The 17,394-nt window shown below is 55.1% G+C and overlaps 9 protein-coding genes across 9 annotated transcripts; 3 read left to right on the forward strand and 6 right to left on the reverse strand.

Moving 5' to 3' along the window:
- Positions 1-439: 439 nt before the first annotated feature.
- Positions 440-1,274, forward strand: CTAM01_13754 (uncharacterized protein; the record flags this gene model as incomplete). The annotated part of the gene is made up of 2 exons (XM_060529756.1): positions 440-544; positions 618-1,274. The coding sequence occupies 2 exons, from the start codon at positions 440-442 to the stop codon at positions 1,272-1,274; spliced, it is 762 nt and encodes a 253-aa protein (XP_060375669.1).
- Positions 1,275-1,518: 244 nt separating this feature from the next.
- CTAM01_13755 (uncharacterized protein) lies at positions 1,519-2,238 on the reverse strand (the record flags this gene model as incomplete). Its single annotated transcript, XM_060529757.1, has 1 exon — positions 1,519-2,238. The coding sequence occupies one exon, from the start codon at positions 2,236-2,238 to the stop codon at positions 1,519-1,521; it is 720 nt and encodes a 239-aa protein (XP_060375670.1).
- A 433-nt stretch (positions 2,239-2,671) lies between these two features.
- On the forward strand, positions 2,672-4,373 carry CTAM01_13756 (Tim44-like domain-containing protein; the record flags this gene model as incomplete). Its single annotated transcript, XM_060529758.1, has 2 exons — positions 2,672-3,636; positions 3,698-4,373. 2 exons carry the CDS (start codon positions 2,672-2,674, stop codon positions 4,371-4,373), a joined length of 1,641 nt encoding a protein of 546 aa, XP_060375671.1.
- Positions 4,374-4,779: 406 nt separating this feature from the next.
- On the reverse strand, positions 4,780-5,493 carry CTAM01_13757 (uncharacterized protein; the record flags this gene model as incomplete). Its single annotated transcript, XM_060529759.1, has 1 exon — positions 4,780-5,493. One exon carries the CDS (start codon positions 5,491-5,493, stop codon positions 4,780-4,782), a length of 714 nt encoding a protein of 237 aa, XP_060375672.1.
- A 376-nt stretch (positions 5,494-5,869) lies between these two features.
- Positions 5,870-7,070, reverse strand: CTAM01_13758 (oxidoreductase family protein; the record flags this gene model as incomplete). The annotated part of the gene is made up of 2 exons (XM_060529760.1): positions 5,870-6,414; positions 6,476-7,070. 2 exons carry the CDS (start codon positions 7,068-7,070, stop codon positions 5,870-5,872), a joined length of 1,140 nt encoding a protein of 379 aa, XP_060375673.1.
- Positions 7,071-7,780: 710 nt separating this feature from the next.
- CTAM01_13759 (uncharacterized protein) lies at positions 7,781-8,191 on the reverse strand (the record flags this gene model as incomplete). Its single annotated transcript, XM_060529761.1, has 1 exon — positions 7,781-8,191. One exon carries the CDS (start codon positions 8,189-8,191, stop codon positions 7,781-7,783), a length of 411 nt encoding a protein of 136 aa, XP_060375674.1.
- A 937-nt stretch (positions 8,192-9,128) lies between these two features.
- Positions 9,129-9,878, reverse strand: CTAM01_13760 (uncharacterized protein; the record flags this gene model as incomplete). The annotated part of the gene is made up of 1 exon (XM_060529762.1): positions 9,129-9,878. One exon carries the CDS (start codon positions 9,876-9,878, stop codon positions 9,129-9,131), a length of 750 nt encoding a protein of 249 aa, XP_060375675.1.
- A 362-nt stretch (positions 9,879-10,240) lies between these two features.
- Positions 10,241-14,377, reverse strand: CTAM01_13761 (uncharacterized protein; the record flags this gene model as incomplete). The annotated part of the gene is made up of 1 exon (XM_060529763.1): positions 10,241-14,377. One exon carries the CDS (start codon positions 14,375-14,377, stop codon positions 10,241-10,243), a length of 4,137 nt encoding a protein of 1,378 aa, XP_060375676.1.
- A 1,030-nt stretch (positions 14,378-15,407) lies between these two features.
- On the forward strand, positions 15,408-17,006 carry CTAM01_13762 (uncharacterized protein; the record flags this gene model as incomplete). The annotated part of the gene is made up of 2 exons (XM_060529764.1): positions 15,408-15,448; positions 15,515-17,006. 2 exons carry the CDS (start codon positions 15,408-15,410, stop codon positions 17,004-17,006), a joined length of 1,533 nt encoding a protein of 510 aa, XP_060375677.1.
- Between the last annotated feature and the right edge of the window lie 388 nt (positions 17,007-17,394).

Here is a 17,394-nt window from a genome sequence, read left to right on the forward strand (position 1 = left end):
GCACTTTGCCTTTCTGCTGACGCCCGCTTTCTCAGCGCCGAGCACCGTCCGAGCCAAGCCCAAGGAACCTAAGCTACGAGACCTGCCTTGAGGTTCTTTGCCGGGTGCATTGCGTTTGCTTCCGTCTCCTTCTCGTCGCGAGTTCCGTCAAACGTTTCTGTTCATTCTGCAGCCAGCCTATTTTATTGTATTTGCGTCCTTCATTCACTGGAACATCCCCCATATCTCGTGTCCTCGAAAGTATTCCCTAAGCGCATTTATTCCCCAGACTGGCCCTCTTCTCCGTTTCGTGCCTCGTCTCATCTTCTCCAACAACGCCGCGCCCCTCCCACCCGACTCGCAGCTGCCCAGGCTCTCACGACGTAACCTAGAATACGCCAAAAAGGCAGCAGCACCCGCAACCTACAAAAACACCTCACCCGACAAATTGCAGAAAAACATGCCTCCACGATCGAGCAACCCCAGGCAGTCTACCGCGTCGCATAGGTCGACATTGTCATTATCCAAAACCGAAGTCACAATCCATGTCTATGATCTGCTACCTGTAAGTTGCTCGGACCCACCGAACCGACAGCTTGGTTCCGTCACCGCCAGCCCAGCTAACAAAGTGACTGCAGCCAGGACGCCTATCCTCTGTTCTTTGGACATTTGGCGCTTCGCTGCTGCACTCGGGTGTTGTGATCAATGGCAGAGAGTACGCCTACGGCGGGCACGAGCGACGAGGTGTGACGGGAGTATACTGGACAAAGCCCAAGACGGAGCCCCCCGGCGGCACTTTCAAGTCCGAGATCCTCCACGGCTTTACCTTTGCAACCCAGGCCGAGATCGACGCGATTCTGGAAGAAGCCTCGAGAGACTTCCTCGGAACCTCCTATAACCTCTTGACGAAAAATTGCAACCACTTTACTTCCTATCTCTGCAGAAAGCTTACCGGCCGTCCCGGTCCCGGCTGGCTGAACCGTGCGGCAAGCATCGGTGTCGCATTACCCTGCGTTGTTCCTAGGGACTGGATCGACCCACCCGAATACGATACCGCCGACGGCGCACTTCTGGAAGAGGAGGAGGAGGATGATCGTGCTCACGAAGGCTCTAGGATGCTGAAGCAATCGCCGCCGAGGTTCCTCACCGAGAACTCCAAGGGTCAAGCGGAGGACGCCGATTGGGATAGCGAGGAGGAACGACGCCGCGGCGGCAACGGCAAGGGCAAGAAGGCCGTACGGGATACTGCGGGTCGCGACCTACCTGCTGCCGAAAGGGCTCCGGTTAGAAAGTAGAGGTCGTCGTCGTCGATTCTCTACATCAGGGTATGCGGTATGTTTGGCGCTACAAAGGTCTGGCGTTTGGGTTTAATGGGCGTACAGCACTTGATACCAGTGGGGTTGGACATCTGCATTTTTGATATGAAACCATCAGAATGCAAGGAAATTTGCTCTTGTGATATGATACAGTTGTACATGTATTGTACAGGCGTTATTGCGTTGTTCTTCCCCCGCGAACTCCAGACAGCGTACCCCCTTTCTAGACACGTCTTGGGTTCTTGCTCCTCGTTCCACCAAATTTCAATCTCGTTGAATCCGCCACCCGGATGACCTTGCTTCTCCAAAGCTTACCCTCGGGGGCCATGAGAACCTTGACTGCCGCGTCACGTCCAACACCGAATCCTCTGAGCACGATCTCGAGCTTGTTGATCTTCTTGTGCCATCCAGCGTAGTTCAACCTCTCGAGGACGTATGCCGTCAATTGGTAGGCGGCGTCGTATCCTTTCCTCTTGGACTTCTTGAAGCCGATGTTGCCGGTCGACAGGGAGATGATGGCGCCACGGTCGGGCTTGGTGACCGTCACGTGCGTGTTGTGCTTGTGGGAGTAGATGTGCATGTGGTACGGCTCCAAGAGGTCCTCCTGTTCGGGGACAAGGTCGTCGAGGCCTGAGCCGCTTGAGGCGAGACCGCCATCTAGCGACTTGCCGGCGGCCTTGTTCAGGGTTTGGAGAAGCATTGTCTGGTTGTGGCTGGGCGAGCTAGTTCCCTGTGTCGGTGCCGGTGTTGAGGCTGTGGAGCGGGAGCCGTACATGGCAGCGAGAAGCTCCTGGCCTCCTTTCTTCGCATCGTCGGCGCGCTGAATCGGGGTCTGAGAGAAGGGTCGGAGGAAAGCCGGGGAGCATCGTGATATCGGGGATGGACGGGCGGCAGTCTGAAAGATGGATCTCGCCAAGAGGCGAGTCGTTGGTGCGGAGCTCATCGCAGGAGTTGTGTCAGGCTTCCTGTCGCAATAGGGGGAGAGAGGGCGACCTGTTCGTGACGATGATGGCCCAGCTGCAATGAAGATTTCAGAAATTTGGTAAAGCTCCCGTTCGAACGTCTGGAGACATTGCCGCTATCTGATTGGCTCCCGAGTGGCGCGCCGGGTCGTCTTCGGTTGAACAGGGGCCCAGATTTTTTCCGCGCTCCGCTGTCAACCGAGATCGCTCGCCCAGCACTGCAGCGCCAGAGCTTCTGGAACCCCCGTCGGAACCTGTCGCGAGCCAAAATTTCTTTGCAACTTTACTCGCCCCCAATCGTCATCTGCATCCCCTTTCCGCCCCTCTCCTCCCTCTCTTTTTCTAATATCCTCTTTTGCGTTAATCGTCGAGAGGCGGTTGGCTTGGGTTATACTACACACACACACACACAGTATGAACTCTCTCGTGCAATCGGCGAGGAGAAATCCTCAGAATGCGCTCATAAGAGCTTCCGCGCGGGCGGCGGTCCAAAACCACAGCAGGACACCCGCCTTCAGCCGGTTACTTTCCACAGACATCAGTAGTAACGCTGTGCTGGTCTCATCACGACACACCTTTGCACGATCCACCTCATTGCGATCACAGTTTCTCCCTGAAGATGTCCGCAGCATCTCGAGCTCGATGCAATCCAGGTCTTTCCACCTGACGGCCAGACAGCTCCAGCAGCAGCAGACCGAGAAGCCCAAGGCAACCGAAGACGGTGCAAAGCCTGCCGAGGATACCGCGAAGCCCACCGAGGAAGCCAAGGCCAAGGACGCCGAGTCTGAGGGCAAGGAGGAGTCATCCGAGAAGAAGGAGGGCGAGAAGGCCGAGGGAGAGGAGGGTAAGGAAGGCGAGGAGAAGCAAAAGGAGAAGAAGGAGGACATGCCGCCTCCTCCGCCCCATGGGGACAAGACGCCGTGGGAGGTCTTCAGAGAGACACTGACGGCCGAGTTTGGCAAGTCCAAGGAATGGAACGAGTCGACAAAGGCATTGTCTGGCGAGATCCAGGACTTTGCCGAGAGCGAGAGAGTCCGCAAAGCCCGCGAGGCCTATGAGAAGTCTTCTGGCGCCATCTCTTCTGCTGCGACGAGCGCCGTCAAGACCACCGCTGGCGCCATCGGAAAGGGTGCCGCCTGGACCTGGGATACCACCGCCATGAAGGGCGTCCGCAAGGTCGCTAACGTGACGGGAGACGCGCTCGACAAGGCGACCAAGCCCATCCGCGAAACCGAGGCCTACAAGAACGTCAAGGACGTTATCGATGACGGCAGCAGCTCACGCTACGGTGGCTGGGTTGAGAAGGAGGAGCGTAGAAAGAAGCGCGAGGCTGAGGCCCTTAAGCACGGCAAGCCAGAGATCTTTGAGGAAGACCCCAAGTAAGTTTTCGAAAAAGCGGATTACCTGCAGGTCCGGAACTCCCAACTGACTGTGATGAAGCGCCGGCACAAACGTCACGATTCACAAAGACGCCGCCTGGAAGGAAGCGTGGAACGAGTTCAAGGACTCGAACAAGTTCGCCCAGGGCTTCTTCAGCGCCGGCAAGGTCTACCGCGAATCCGAAAACCCCCTCATCGAGACCGCGCGACTCGTCACGGACAAGATTGGAGGATGGTTCGCCGAGAACGAGACGGCCCAGGTCATCAAGAAGTTCCGCACAATGGACCCCAGCTTCCGAACGGAGCCCTTCTTGAAGGAGCTCCGCGAATACATCTTGCCCGAGGTTCTCGACGCCTACGTCAAGGGCGACATCGAGACCCTCAAGCTCTGGCTCTCTGAGGCCCAGTACTCCGTGTACGAGGCCCTGACGAAGCAGTACCTTACCGCCGGCCTCAAGTCGGACGGCAAGATCCTCGATATCCGCCACGTCGACATTGTCCGCGCCCGCATGCTGGACCCCGGTGAAATTCCCGTCTTCGTCATCACCTGCAGGACACAAGAGGTGCACGTCTACCGGAATGCAAAGTCTGGCGAGCTCGCGGCCGGCATGGAGGATAAGGTGCAGCTGGTGACGTACGCCATCGGTATCACCCGCGTACCAGAGGATGTCAGCAACCCTGAGACGAGAGGATGGCGTCTCATTGAGATGCAGAAGAGCGGAAAGGACTACTACTAAACCAAAACTACCACCAACAACACCAACACTGCTATCATAACCCACCACTCCCAACTTTTCAAGGGGGCGGTACTTCTCATAAGCGAGGAAGATGTTTGGATGATGAATTAACAACCTACAAAGAAGCCCCCTTCTCGCAAAAAATCTTCAGCCGACAAAAAAGTGTTTTATTACTTGTACAAAATAGATACTCGGGGGCATATGGGACTGGCGAACACTGGACGCGACGTTGCCACAATGTGAAGTGTGGCCAAAGGGGGAGGAAAGACAAAAACCAACACCGCTCTTGAAGGCTATATGTGTACGTGTAGAAGGAAAAATGTGTCTTTCATGTAGACGAGGCGATTACCCATACTTCGCGATGTAATACCAAACGAGAACTGAGAATGTCCTCACCCCATCATTACTATCCCCCTTCAGCCGTGTCATTTGCCGTCTTGAAGGATCCTGCATCTTTCTCTCCTCGTCTCGACTTCTTAACAGCCCCTTCGTCTACAACTTGGCTCCCTTCCCTTTCTTCAGAACTCCGCCTCCTCTTCGCTTCAGCCTCGACAACTTCCCTCTTCCTCCCCTTCCTCTCCTCCTCCACCTCTGCCTCCTCTCTCAACGCCGTCCGAACCTCCATCAAAATCTTACCCAGCAAATTCAACCCCCACCGTCCCCGATCCGAACCCGGTGCCTTATCCGGCGAGAACCCGATCCCCCAGATCCGATCCATCGGACTCGCCTCCACCAGCTCCCTATCCCCCGTCGCCAGCAACTTCTTCCGCAACTCTGGCGCGGACCGGAACTTCAGGAGATTGCCCTCGCGGACGATGCGCTCTCTGTTCTCGTTCCACAGCGCTTCGTTGAAGTTGCGCACTTTGCGGCCGAGGGCTTTGACTTTGCGCGGGTGGTCTGCTTTGAGGATGGATAGGGCGACGGCGGGGTCGGTGAAGAGGAGGGCTTTGGCGTGCATCATGTAGTGTTCTGCTGTTTTGAATGTTATGGGTGTGGAGGGGGTCGAAGACGAGGATGAAGAGGGAGAGGGAGATTGGGTGAAGGGGTTGGAGGTCCACCATTGGGAGAGGTAGCCTTCATGCCCCGTTTCCCGCCAAAAGTAGATTGGTGATGTGTTCATGGTGGTTACGGATGTAAGGTTCGAACTGATTCTTTGAATTTGAAGCTTGTATGCTGTTCGTGAGGGGTGGTAGGTTTGCATAGCTTATATGTGTTGGGTGATGTAGAAGTGAGGCTGACTTTGAAGGCAACTGTCTGCCTAACTGCGTGTTAGTGCCACCGCCGGATGACTCAACCGAGAGTGAGCGTGAACGCCAAAACATGAAGTGAGTTTAAAAACACAAGACATCTCAAACAGCACAATACTAAACGTTGAATAGTGACTTGAGTGATGAAGAAGCAGATCACATTTCTCATGATACTTAGATAAACACCTCAGTTGGGTCCCTGCCCCGGGACAAGACCATGAGCCTACACACTAATATAAGCCATCTCACTCACCCAGACTTGTAGAGAATCCCATCAACCTGCTCATGCCGCCTCACAGCATCCTCAAAAGTAGGCAAACTCTCACCCTCCGCAAAAGCCTCATAAACCGCCCCGACACATCTCGCCGGCACAGGCAACTCCGCCTGCCACCCCTCCTCCCACGCCCACGGCACACTCTCCACCTCGCCGCTCTCAAAGTCGTGGACCTCAATCTTGACGCCGTCCACGTCCGCAAAGGCCTGCAGCGCGACGCTGTTCTGCGACGTCAGCCGGATCTCGCCCTTTTCGCCGTTGACGGTCCACGAGAGCTGCGGCTCGCCGCCGAAGGGCTGACCCCGTCGGAACCGCGCGAGGAGCGTGGCGCCTTGGGCGGAGACGAGGTTTGAGGGTGGGAGGGTCGCTGTTGCGACGAGGAGGTCGGGCACGTTGCTTGGGACTGCCTCGACGATTTGCTTCGTTGACGGGTCGCGGATCTTGACGTCGGGGCGTTGGATTTGGGTGTGCGAGTGTTGGATGGTCGCCTCGCCTAGGACGTGCTGGATCTGGTCAAACACTGAAAGTTCATGTTAGCAATTGGTGAGATTTCCATTTCAAGGGCAAAGAAATGAACTCACAGTGACCAAAACCGATGGTGATCACATTCCCTCCAATCTCGCGCTGAGTGAAGTACTTCAACCCAGCCGGCAAAACATTCCGATCCAACGAACCACCCGCCGCCCTCACCTCACTACTCAACACCTTTCCAATCCTCCCCTCCTCCAAGATCTCCTTTACCTTCAATAGCGACGGCGCAAATCTTCCCTGGACACCCACCACCGTCCTCGCCCCGCTCCTCCTCGCCGCATCCGCCAGCTCACCCGCGCGCTTCGCGTCCTGCGCGAGAGGCCACTCGACGTACACACTCTTACCCGCCTCGACGCTGGAAAGAGCCGTGTCGTAGTGCTGATCGACCCGCGTCGAGACGACGACGAGGTCCACGTCCGGGTCCGCGGCCAGGTCGGCGGGGCTGCCGTAGGCCTTAGTGGAGGAGGGGAGGTTATAGGCTTTCACTGCGCGCTGGGCGGCTTCGACGCTCGAGTTGCAGAGGGCTGTGATTGTGTATTTGGAGCGGCCGCGCGGAGAGAGGAGGTAGGGGAGGTGGGCGCTTGAGGCCCAGGCTGTTGTTGCGGTTGAGGAGAGGCCGATGATGCCGATTCTGATGGGTGCCATTATGAGGGTTTGTTTGATGTTGGTTGTGGTTACGGTTGGATGAAAACTTGTCGATCGAGGTCTTGTAGCGAGATGAGAAGGTTCGGGCTGTGAGTTTATAGTGAAGTAACGGTATGGAGGTGAGGTGTGTAAGACTGAAGATGATGTGATGGCCGATTTGTAAGCTGGCGCATCGCGGTGTAAGTCGATTGGAAGAGGGGTTGCGGCCACCTTGGTAATCAACCTCCCCCTCGCTTTGATATCGAAATCTCAATGAAACTAATAGAGATCTACACCAAGTGAGCTTGCGTGGTCTCCGTGGAAAGAGATCCATCGCCTATGATTTGTCACACTTGGAGGGACCCGAGCGGATGCGGATCTCAACCAACGAATTTGCAACCCGTTTCTGCAAGTTTCTTGAAGTATGTCACTCTTGATTGAGTGATGCTCAAAGTTTCACGGTTGAGAATTGTTACAATGAGTAGAGATGCATGATCAAATGTGCCAGAATAAATCCGTCAATCCCGATTCCCTCATTACTGACATCAATCATCCAAACTCATGTTTCCATATAGTTGACTGCAATGAGGCCGGCAATGCCATGTTTACACCCAAGAACACTAGGAATATACCTTCACCCCACAACTTCCTGACTTAGCTCCCAACACCATGCTAATACAGTCTGGATGACATCTTGCTTGTATCAAGAAACCCATTTACCAAAAACACAATCAAACCAAACCCATAAACATCGAAGCCACCAAAACAAACATACCAACTCTCACAGTCGTAACACCCGACCCCGCGGGTCCGCTTTCAGCAACGTGCAAGTAGAAAGGATATCCAGACGTCTCATTATGTTTCAATGTCCCATTAGTACTCATCTTTTCCTTGTTGGCCCAGCGACGACGACAGGCCATGAACCTAGACAGCGCCGTGTCCTCGTCGGCGTAGGTCGCGGGAAGCTCGCACCACTTGTAGCAGCCCTCGGCGAGCTGGAGTGAATTTGGGTCGCAGCAGGCCGCCATGGGCGTGTCATACGTGTTGTAGCCTAGCGTAACGACGTATGTGAGGTTTTCTGGGATAGGAAAGTGGGTGGGTTGTGTTATGAGGTGGGGGTCTGGACATGTTGCGGTAGCCATTGCGACAGGTGGTTGTTTTGGTTCTTAGAGCCGGGGAGTTGTAGTTGACGATGACGAGAAGCACCGGTGCTTGGAGTTCGGGTTGATGGTAATGCTCGGTGTTATCTGTATTATTCGGATCCGTTCGTGGGAAAGATAAAGTCTCGCTAAGATATCGTGATATAGCTGTTGTATGTACTCGTATAAATTTGATACATAGAACATCATTTACCCAAGAGATTTCATGATCAATCTAGATTAAATTGCTTGTACAATCTGATATTAGTTCATCAGTGGTTCTCTACCCAGTTGCTCAATGTCAGCTTGGCAGCCGCCCGACTGCAGTCTTGCCAAGCCCTACGGCGCAGCACAGCTGATTCTATACCCATGTACGGACGTCATCCAGCATTTGACGGGTATTTTAACCGGTTCAAAACGAGCCATCGTGGTCATGGGTAACTGCAAAAATCTGGGGTAGGTTCCTGATTTGAAAGCACAGAGGCGCAGACGTTCCTGGTTTGTTGGCGATCTTTGGTGTTGGCAATGGCAGCGCTTACCAGTGACGTCGATGGCCGAGCATGGATCATGATGCTTGTTTCAACCGCCATCTCATACAGGCACGTCTACGCCGTTGAACTAAACAATCCAATACTACCTTGATCAGCTTGACAGTACCTTTGAGTGCAAAGTGTTGGTGCTCAAAATAAGTCCCGCCGTGAATTTGGCAAGATACCGCTACTACCACAGCCATCTACCATGCTTTTGACAGCCGTGTAAAGCTTCGTAATGACTTCAATCTAAGTGATCACTTCCCCCAAGGCATGACTTGATCAGATTCTCCGCGTCGCCGTAATTGAAAATGGAGCCGGCTCAAGACCGCCCTATATCCGAAGGAGAATGCCAATACATCTTCATTCGCCTCGGCGCTGCAATCGTGAATGACTGGCTATCTACCATCTCACGCATCCCCATCCCCAAATAAGCTCTCAAGATCCCTCAAACTCTTCATCTTCATCATCCTCCCCTCCCAAGAAGTCTCCCCCCTCTCATCAAAAAGCACGCTCGAAATCCCCTCCCTCAAAGCAGGCTCGACATCCCTCACCACACTATCCCCAACAAACACAATCTCCCCCGCCCCGATCCCAAGATGCCGCAGCACCTCCCCAAACAGTCCCTCCGTCTTAGCCACCCCAAAGAAATTCGTCGTCGCCAGAAAATCAATACACCCATCAATTCCAAGCTCCCTCACAGTCCTCTCCTGCGCATCCTGCGGACCCTCCGTAATAACAACAACCTTCTTCCCCATAGCCTTCAACTTCTTAAGTAACGCCTCCGCACCGTCCTTTAGCTGGAGCGATTCATTCAAAGTCCGCTCATAGATATCCAATAACGAATCCAAAAACGCCGCATCGTCGCTGGGTGACCCGAACCGGTCCAGCACCGAAGAGAAGCGTTCCCGTCGATACTCAAACGACGTCTTACCGTCTGAAAATGCGGCTGCCGTCTTGACGCGGAGGACGTGGCCGTACGCCTCCTCCAACTCGTCAACGGGAGTGCCGTGTTTCCGAGAGATGGCTTCCAGCGTCTTCGTCGTGGCGGCCGAAGAGGCGCGGCGGAATTCGTGGAGTGTGTCGTCGAGGTCGAAGCCGAACCATGGTTTCTCTACCAAGTTGGCTTTGACTTGTGAGCTAATGTTGGATCCGTCCATTTTGCAATTTGTTAGACGACATTGAAGGCAAGTGAGTGCGTGTAGTTGGTTGTGGGTTAGTAGTACGCAAGTTAGAAGAAGCCATATTTTCACCGGAGCCATGACGGCTAAACCCCCGGAATCCGGCGGAGCCCGCGATCGGCCCGGAATGTCGTGATTTGACTCAGCCAATCCGTCCCCCACGCATGGCTAAATCACGTATAGAGTCCACGGGGCGGACCATGTTGATTTGCAAATATCTTTAATTACCAAAGGAGTTCTGTGCCCCAAAGCGTCTTATCCAGCGTGCTGTCATCCGGCAGCAAGCGCGGCATGTAAAAGACTAGTAGTAATGTACAACAACCGGGAATAATTACCTCCTCTCACAATATCTCATCGTCTCCAAGGCTCTCATCCGCGTCGCCGATATCATACCCCATTTCTCTCGCGTCTTGCGCCCTCTCGCTGGCCACGCGCGTGGCGTGCCAAGCGTCCCACTTGGCCTTGTCGTTGGCTGACTCGACGACTGTCCGCTTCGCAAGTCCCTTCTTGCGAAGACGACGACGGAGTTGTCGCTTGTCGTAAAAGTCAAGTGTGTTGATATCAATAGTCGTAATATCGGTCCCTGTCACAAAATCCAACGCATCCGCCCAAAGATCTGATGCCTCCTCGGAGTATTGGTTTGCGAGTTGCCGGCCCAAGCCACCTGTGGCCCACTCATCGAGCTTCACAGGAATAGCAACACCCCAAGTGGGATCCGTCGGTGACCAGACGCAAGGTGTCGATGAACATGAAGTTGGTCGGCAGTAAGCCTCGCACATGGCAGACTCAGCGGCATACCAAAGCGACATAAGGAGAAGCATCAGCCCAAGGAATGTAAGGCGGAAGGGGTTGCGACGGTAAAGGCTAGGCACAGGAAGGTGAAGGTACGACACCTCCTTGATGGGAGTCTGGCTCTTGCAGTCTGGGCAATCGCGAGCGTGATCCAGGTTGTGGCGGTGATGCGACCCCTTGGCTTGCGGCTGCTTCTCCGACACTTTCTCAAGTGTAGCAGCATCATCATGTTTGCCGCCCTCGGCGTGAGACACCTGCCCCTCCAAGCGCTCGATGCCCTGCTTGGCACTACGGATGTTGAATAGCCCGTCCTTCAATGTCTTGCTCATCCTGTCGTACTGCTCCAGCTCGTGGTTTCGCTGACTCGTTGGAATGTTCGGCTTGGCTGCGACTTCCTCTTTCTTGACCGCAATGTCATCGAGCATCGACTCGATATCCAGGTCGGGGTCGTTTTGGAGCTTCTGCATGTTAAACAGCTCCTCAAAATCGTCCAAGGTAGAGTCTTCAATCTGATGGATGCGTTGCAGTTCCTTTATATCGTCCTTGACTGTCGGCGGCTTGACTGAGTTGGTCAGAGGTTTGCGCGGCCGAGAGGTCGATCTATTCCGGCGTCGCAGGCTGGTAGTAGTACTCGTTCCGGTCGTCTCCTTCTGATCACTCGTTTCGGAGCCAGACTCGGAGGCCTTGAAGAATGTGCCTGCTCTTGAGGTTGGCCGTGATCCTCTTCTGCTCTGCGGTCTATCGAAAGTCGCATTCGACGAAGGGTCAGGCCTCTTCAATGGGGGTAGGGTACTCTCCTCGATACGCTCAACCTTTAGCGTCGCAGGCGTCTCGACGTAAGCCCCAGTCACTTTAGGTGTAGGGAGAGATAGCGGGTCGACTTTCTTCGGCCGGGGAGTCTCGCCGGCGAGGTCCTTATCCTCATCCTCGGTAGTAGGCTCTGCAGAAGGTGCTCTCGATCCACGCTCAGACTGGTTGTCCGCAGGCGCGAAAAGGTTCCTCTCTTGTTCGATGCGGTCGGTAGGATCACCATCCGACAAGGCCACGCTCTTACGGTTGTCCTTGGCTGAGTCGGTTGACCTCTGACGACGTTCTCGGCGCCTTGCAGCGAAGTCAACGCGAGATTGGGGCCTCCCTACCTCCGGCGCTTTCAGTTCGTCCGTGGAACTGGACTTGGAGTCATCTGTTCCGTTCGTCTCAGTAGAAGCTGGCTCGGACACTTTGATAGTTTCTCTGCGGTTTCGTCGTGGTGGACTGGCCTTAGGTTCGGGTTCGGGGGCAGACCGTCTAGGCTCGCTTCTGCGCCGCTGTGTCTCGGCTCTCTGCGAAGTCTCTTTGGATGTTTCTTTCTCGAGCCTTTCCATCTCAAGCTTCAACTTTTCACGCTTGTCCTCCTCAAGCTTCTCTTTCTCAAGTCTTTCCTTTTCGAGCTTCTCCTTTTCGAGTCTCTCTTTCTCGAGTTTCTCCTTAGCGAGCATGTCCATCTCGATCTTCTCTCTCTCCAACCTCTCCTTCTCCAGCTTCTCCCTGTCGAGTCTCTCCCTCTCTAGTCTCTCCCTCTCGAGCCTGTCTCTCGTTCGTCTCTCCTTCTCCAATCTCTCTACCTCCTGATTCGCCTTTTCCAGCCTTTCCTTCTCGAGGTCTTCAATGCTTGGCCACTTTTTCTCATCTGTAGCTGCGGGCTGGTTATTGGATTCAGGAGCAGGGCTGCTACTTGCAGCTCTGGCGAGCCTCTGCAACAAGTCTCTCGAGTCCGTTCGCGCATGCGCACCCAATGGCCTCGCAGACTTGGGACTCGCCCGCTCGTTTCGGTTCGCCGGCGACTCAGACAGCGATTTGTTTCGCTCCCGTACAGGTGAGTTGCGATAGATTGTGACAGGCGTGTTGGCGACATGTTCGCCGTCCTCTGTGGGCCACACTGACTCCCCAGCCGCTTCTCGGACAGGCGTCGACTCTCTCGCAAAGTCCTCGCTTCGCCGAGCTTCCGGCGACATGGATCTCGACATCATTGAGTTCTGTTCCCTAATCTCCTCTAATCGACTAGTGGCGACGGCCTTCTTAGACAATGACTCGGCTTCTCGGGCTCGTATCTCGTCGAGTTTCGTGTTTTTTGGCGGGGCTTGTGTATCAACTTCTTCACGGTCTGGTAAATCATCGGGTGTCGGGTAGTAGGAGCGTCGGGGTAGCTTCGCGAAATGCTCCTCTGCCTCTGTTTCTCTTTCGCGAATCTCCTCCAGCCTTGTATTGTTTCTAGCTCTTGGCAGCGCCTTTCGTGACTCGGCAAGCTCTTCCTTGGCTTTCTCTTCCCGCTGACGAATCTCGTCGATCCTAGTATTAGAGCGCCCAGCACGAGGAGAAGGCCCTAGCGATGACTCCCGCCTGAGATTTCCGTTCAGCCCAAAGAGCTGCTCTTCAGCATAAGCGCTGCTGTATGAGGATCGTCGATCGGAGGCTTCGCTGAAGCCAGCGCCATCGGTTCTTATTCGTGGACTGTCTGAAATCTGCAAGTCTCCCGCCGTGAAATCCGCGTCGAGCTGCCACGCGTAACTCTTGTCCGGGGATCGGTAATCCGGGTTCGTAGAAGCCGGGCGAGAGGTTGGTGGAGTGGGCTCCTGAGGCAGACGGGAGGTCTCTACAGAGGGCAACGGTGTATCGGCTGCATTGTCATCGTCTGGTTTCGGCCTGGCGGATCGCTTAATACCCTTCTCATCCTGCTCCAGGAGCTCCTTGATGTGTCCTTCAGGAACATGACTCTTTGCGAATGCTCCGGGACGCGGACTGGCGTTCAAACTGCCGTAGCTTGTCCTCCTACCCAAGCCCGGGCCTCCGTTCAAGCTGCTGTTACTTGCCCGCCGGTTCGCACTCTGAGACCCGTTAAGGCTGCTGTTGCTTGTCCTCCTCGCCAGGGTGTGTCCTGTCTCGGCAATCTTTGGCCCTACTCTGGTCTTACCAAAGAAATGTTCCTGGTCCCGAGACGCGCTCGGCGACTCTGCCATCTCCCGTTCGTATTGACTCAGTCGACGATCGAAGCTTCCAGAGCTAGAGAGACTGTTCGAGCCTGGACCACCGCCGTACCGTCCCACGTAGCTGTCTCGCAACGAGTCGCTCGACATCCTCGAAAGGGGTCTAGGACGGCTGTAGTCGACCGCATCTTTGCCAAGAGATCGCCGCGATTTTGACTCGTCCGAGACCTGTCGATTGGTATAGGGGCGTGGGGCAGGGCTTGGTGATGCGTCGATGGCTGCGGGGGAAGCTCGCCGCGCCTTCTCGAGGGTTTGGACACGGTTCTCATCCGCCAGCTTCCAGGCCTCGGCGACGGAGACTCCGGAGCCTTTGGCGAAAATGCCAATTGTGGATTTGGGTCTGGGGATGCGAGAGCCGGGAGACACGATCTCGATGGAGTGGTTCGAATTGAGGGAGGGCGTCTGCGAAAGGGAGCTCGAAGGTCGGGGGATCGCGGCGCGAGAGGGGGTTCGGCCGGTCGCACTGGTTTGGGCGTTTGTTGGCGAGTATCCGAATCTGTTACTTCCTGCCGCAGCTGGTGAGGGATTCTGAGGCTCGAGGCTCTCTCGGGAGGGTTTGGAGAATAGTGGTTTACGGCCTTCCTCGTCGATAGTCAATTGAGTAGAAGCGCGACGATTCGCTCGAGCGCCGAGGCCGAACGACGGCGATCGATTGTATTCCATGGCGTTTTGGGGTTGTGGCCACGTTCAAAGGTAGTGGTGGCGACAGTGTAGTGGTGATGGTATGTTGTCAAGCTGCGCGCAGCTGCATTTTCTTGCGATGCGATTTGGCGACTGGTCGCGTCATAACAGTACGAGAACGCAGTAGAAACAGCGACACGAGCTTTTCAAAGCTATGAGGCCGAGATGGTCAATCTAGCCGTGTTTATTCGCATTGTCATCAGGGGAAAGGTGGTCGCGCAATGGGGAAAGACAATATTTTGGGTCGGCGAGCGAGCAAGTGGTGAACCGCGTCTTCCTAGGGAAATTGACCGGGGGCCACCCCTGGTGCTTCTTTCCCATTTGGATCAACCCCCACACTGCCCCTCCTAATCTCGGGGCGGAAAAACAGATAGGAAATGACTAATCGGGACCTTCCGGTCCAAAATGGTCCAAGCTCCAAAATTGCGCCGGTCTGGACCCTGAATGGCCGATCCCCGTTCTGGAAACGGCGCGCCGTCACGCGGCTCTCAAAGACGTTTAACGGTATCCCGTAACCACGTTTCTGGGTCTTGTTTCCCAGAATAACAAACGACCTTTGTTCACATGTCTGGCGTGCCTGGCTAATCTTCTTTGATGTCGTGTTCACTATCCGAGGGCCCCCACAGCTCATTCAACTTTCATATCCTAAGCGAACATTATACCGCTACGACTCGTCATGCCCAACCCCTGTCCAATGGCCCATTCAGTCAACTCGGGGACCTATGCCCCTTCAGGATGGGAACCCCTGGGCGCTCAGGAACGCCTGCAGGGACCAGGAACTCGACGCAACAAAGCGGAGGAATCCAGTATACCCCGTCATCTCCAGGCTCCAGCTCATCCGAGCAGTCATTACGGAGTACATCACGAATGAACAGCATAAGCATACCTCACAAAGTGTTGGTTCATCATTAGCAGTCACGACTCACGACTAATCTGCTTAGAAACTTCTTAGTCCCATTGACGAGAATCATCGTCTGCCATCCATACACCAGCTCCAACTAAGTAGCAAGTCATGACCCCCCAAACAGAAGTAATCCGGCCATGCGGCAACATGTACGATACATTCAAACTCACTTTCCTGATACCACCCTCGCACGAACCAAACTGACATGAACACAGGGAAACGTACTCAACAGCCCGCCACTCCCTTGGCCTCTACCGCTGCGTCGCCGTCACCGGCCGCTACGCGCTCCCACAGGGCATCTCAACCCTCTCCCAAGCCAAGCAACTTCTCCAAGACGCCGTCGCACAGGTCATTGCAGAGCAACCCTTCATGCAGGTCGGCATCGCCGACGAAGACAAACAGACGTCCTCGTTCGTGCGCGTGCCACAAATCAATTTGTCAAACCATATTCAGTGGTTCCCTCCGTCCCACCCCCGCTCCGGCCCCGATTTCAACACCGGTGCCAGCGGCCCGGACGCGACCCTCTGCAAACACCTCTCCCACCAACACGACCAACTGTGGCCCGAGATCTCCCAACGTCCACCATGGAAGATCTCCATCATCCCAACCCAGCCCTCACAAGGCTGTGAACCACCAACAGAGATCGAAGTACTCTACTTCTTCCACCACGCAATAAGCGACGGCACAAGCGGCTCAATCTTCCACAAACGCCTCCTCCACGCCCTGAACAACCCCTCCCCCTCCACCACCCACCACCTCCAGTCCAACAACATCCTCACCCTCCCAACCCCTCCAACGCTCCCCCTCCCCCAAGAAAACCTCGTCAACGGCCGCATCTCCTGGCCCTACTTCCTCCGCGAACTATGGTCCGCATTCGGCCCCGCCTGGCTCAAACCGAAGCCAGCCGCGACGCCCTGGACGGGCGAAGCCATACGCCTCGACACGCCCTTCCACACAAACGTCCGCATCGTCACCGTCCCCGCCCTCACAGTCTCCAACCTCCTCGCAGCATGCCGCGCGCAAGGCCTGACTCTGACGCCCCTCATCCACGCCCTCGTCGCAGCCTCCCTCGCGCGACATCTCCCCTCAAACACAGCACCGTCCTTTGAACCGTCATCCGCCATCAGCATGCGCCGCTTCGTGCGAGACCCAACTCTCGACATCGATAACAAAATGTGCGTCCTGGTAACCTCGACGAGTCATCCCATCTCAGAGTCTCTCACCGCCGCCCTCCGCAACTCTTCCCCCGCTTCCTCGGGTCCGACCCTCGAAACCGCAATCTGGACCGTCGCATCCTCCGTCAAAACCGACCTCCAAACTCGCCTAACGAGCCTGCCCAACGACGACATCACAGCAATGCTCCGCTACGTAAGCGACTTCCACGACTTCTTCCGGAAAAAAGACGGCAAGGCGAGGGGGAATAGTTGGGAGGTGAGTAACCTGGGCGCCATCGAGGGCAGCAGAAGCAGCGACAGCCAGGCCGAGGCTGAGGGCGAGAACGGGTGGAAATTAACCCGCGCCGTCTTCTCCCAATCAGCCGGCACCGTCGCCCAAGCCTTCTGCGTCAACGTAGCCGGCATCGCTGGCGGCGAGACGACGATTACCTTGACGTGGAACGAGGCCGTTACCAGCCCGGAGGTCGTTGAGGGGTTAGCTGGTGATTTGGAGGTGTGGACGAGAAAGCTTGCCGAGGGCGAGCGCTTGTGAGAAATTGGTAATTGGGGTAAAGTTGATGAGATTACGAGAGAAGCTAGTTTCTCCTAGACGATTATACCGTCGAGATGAAGTATCCTCAGACAGAAAACCAAAGTAATGATAATAGAGATGAAAGGTGTTGGGATCAATATGTGGTACGACTACACTGCCCCGCGACAGATGAAAGGATCAACAGGTATCTAACTAGGGAGTCACATCTAAACCAATGGGAACCAAACAAGTCATGAACAAGAAATGCGGAAGGGTTACTCATTAAATCTATAATCTGTTTCCTACCAGCTTCGCGCCAGGGGAAACAATTGCTCGAGGGAGAGCACCGTTATGTACCATCGTCCCACGCATATCTTCAGTCTATGTCTCGTCTCTTTGATCATTACCA

Source organism: Colletotrichum tamarilloi (assembly GCF_030869305.1).
Source record: "Colletotrichum tamarilloi strain Tom-12 chromosome Unknown Scaffold_104.1, whole genome shotgun sequence".
Lineage (NCBI taxonomy): Eukaryota > Fungi > Ascomycota > Sordariomycetes > Glomerellales > Glomerellaceae > Colletotrichum > Colletotrichum tamarilloi.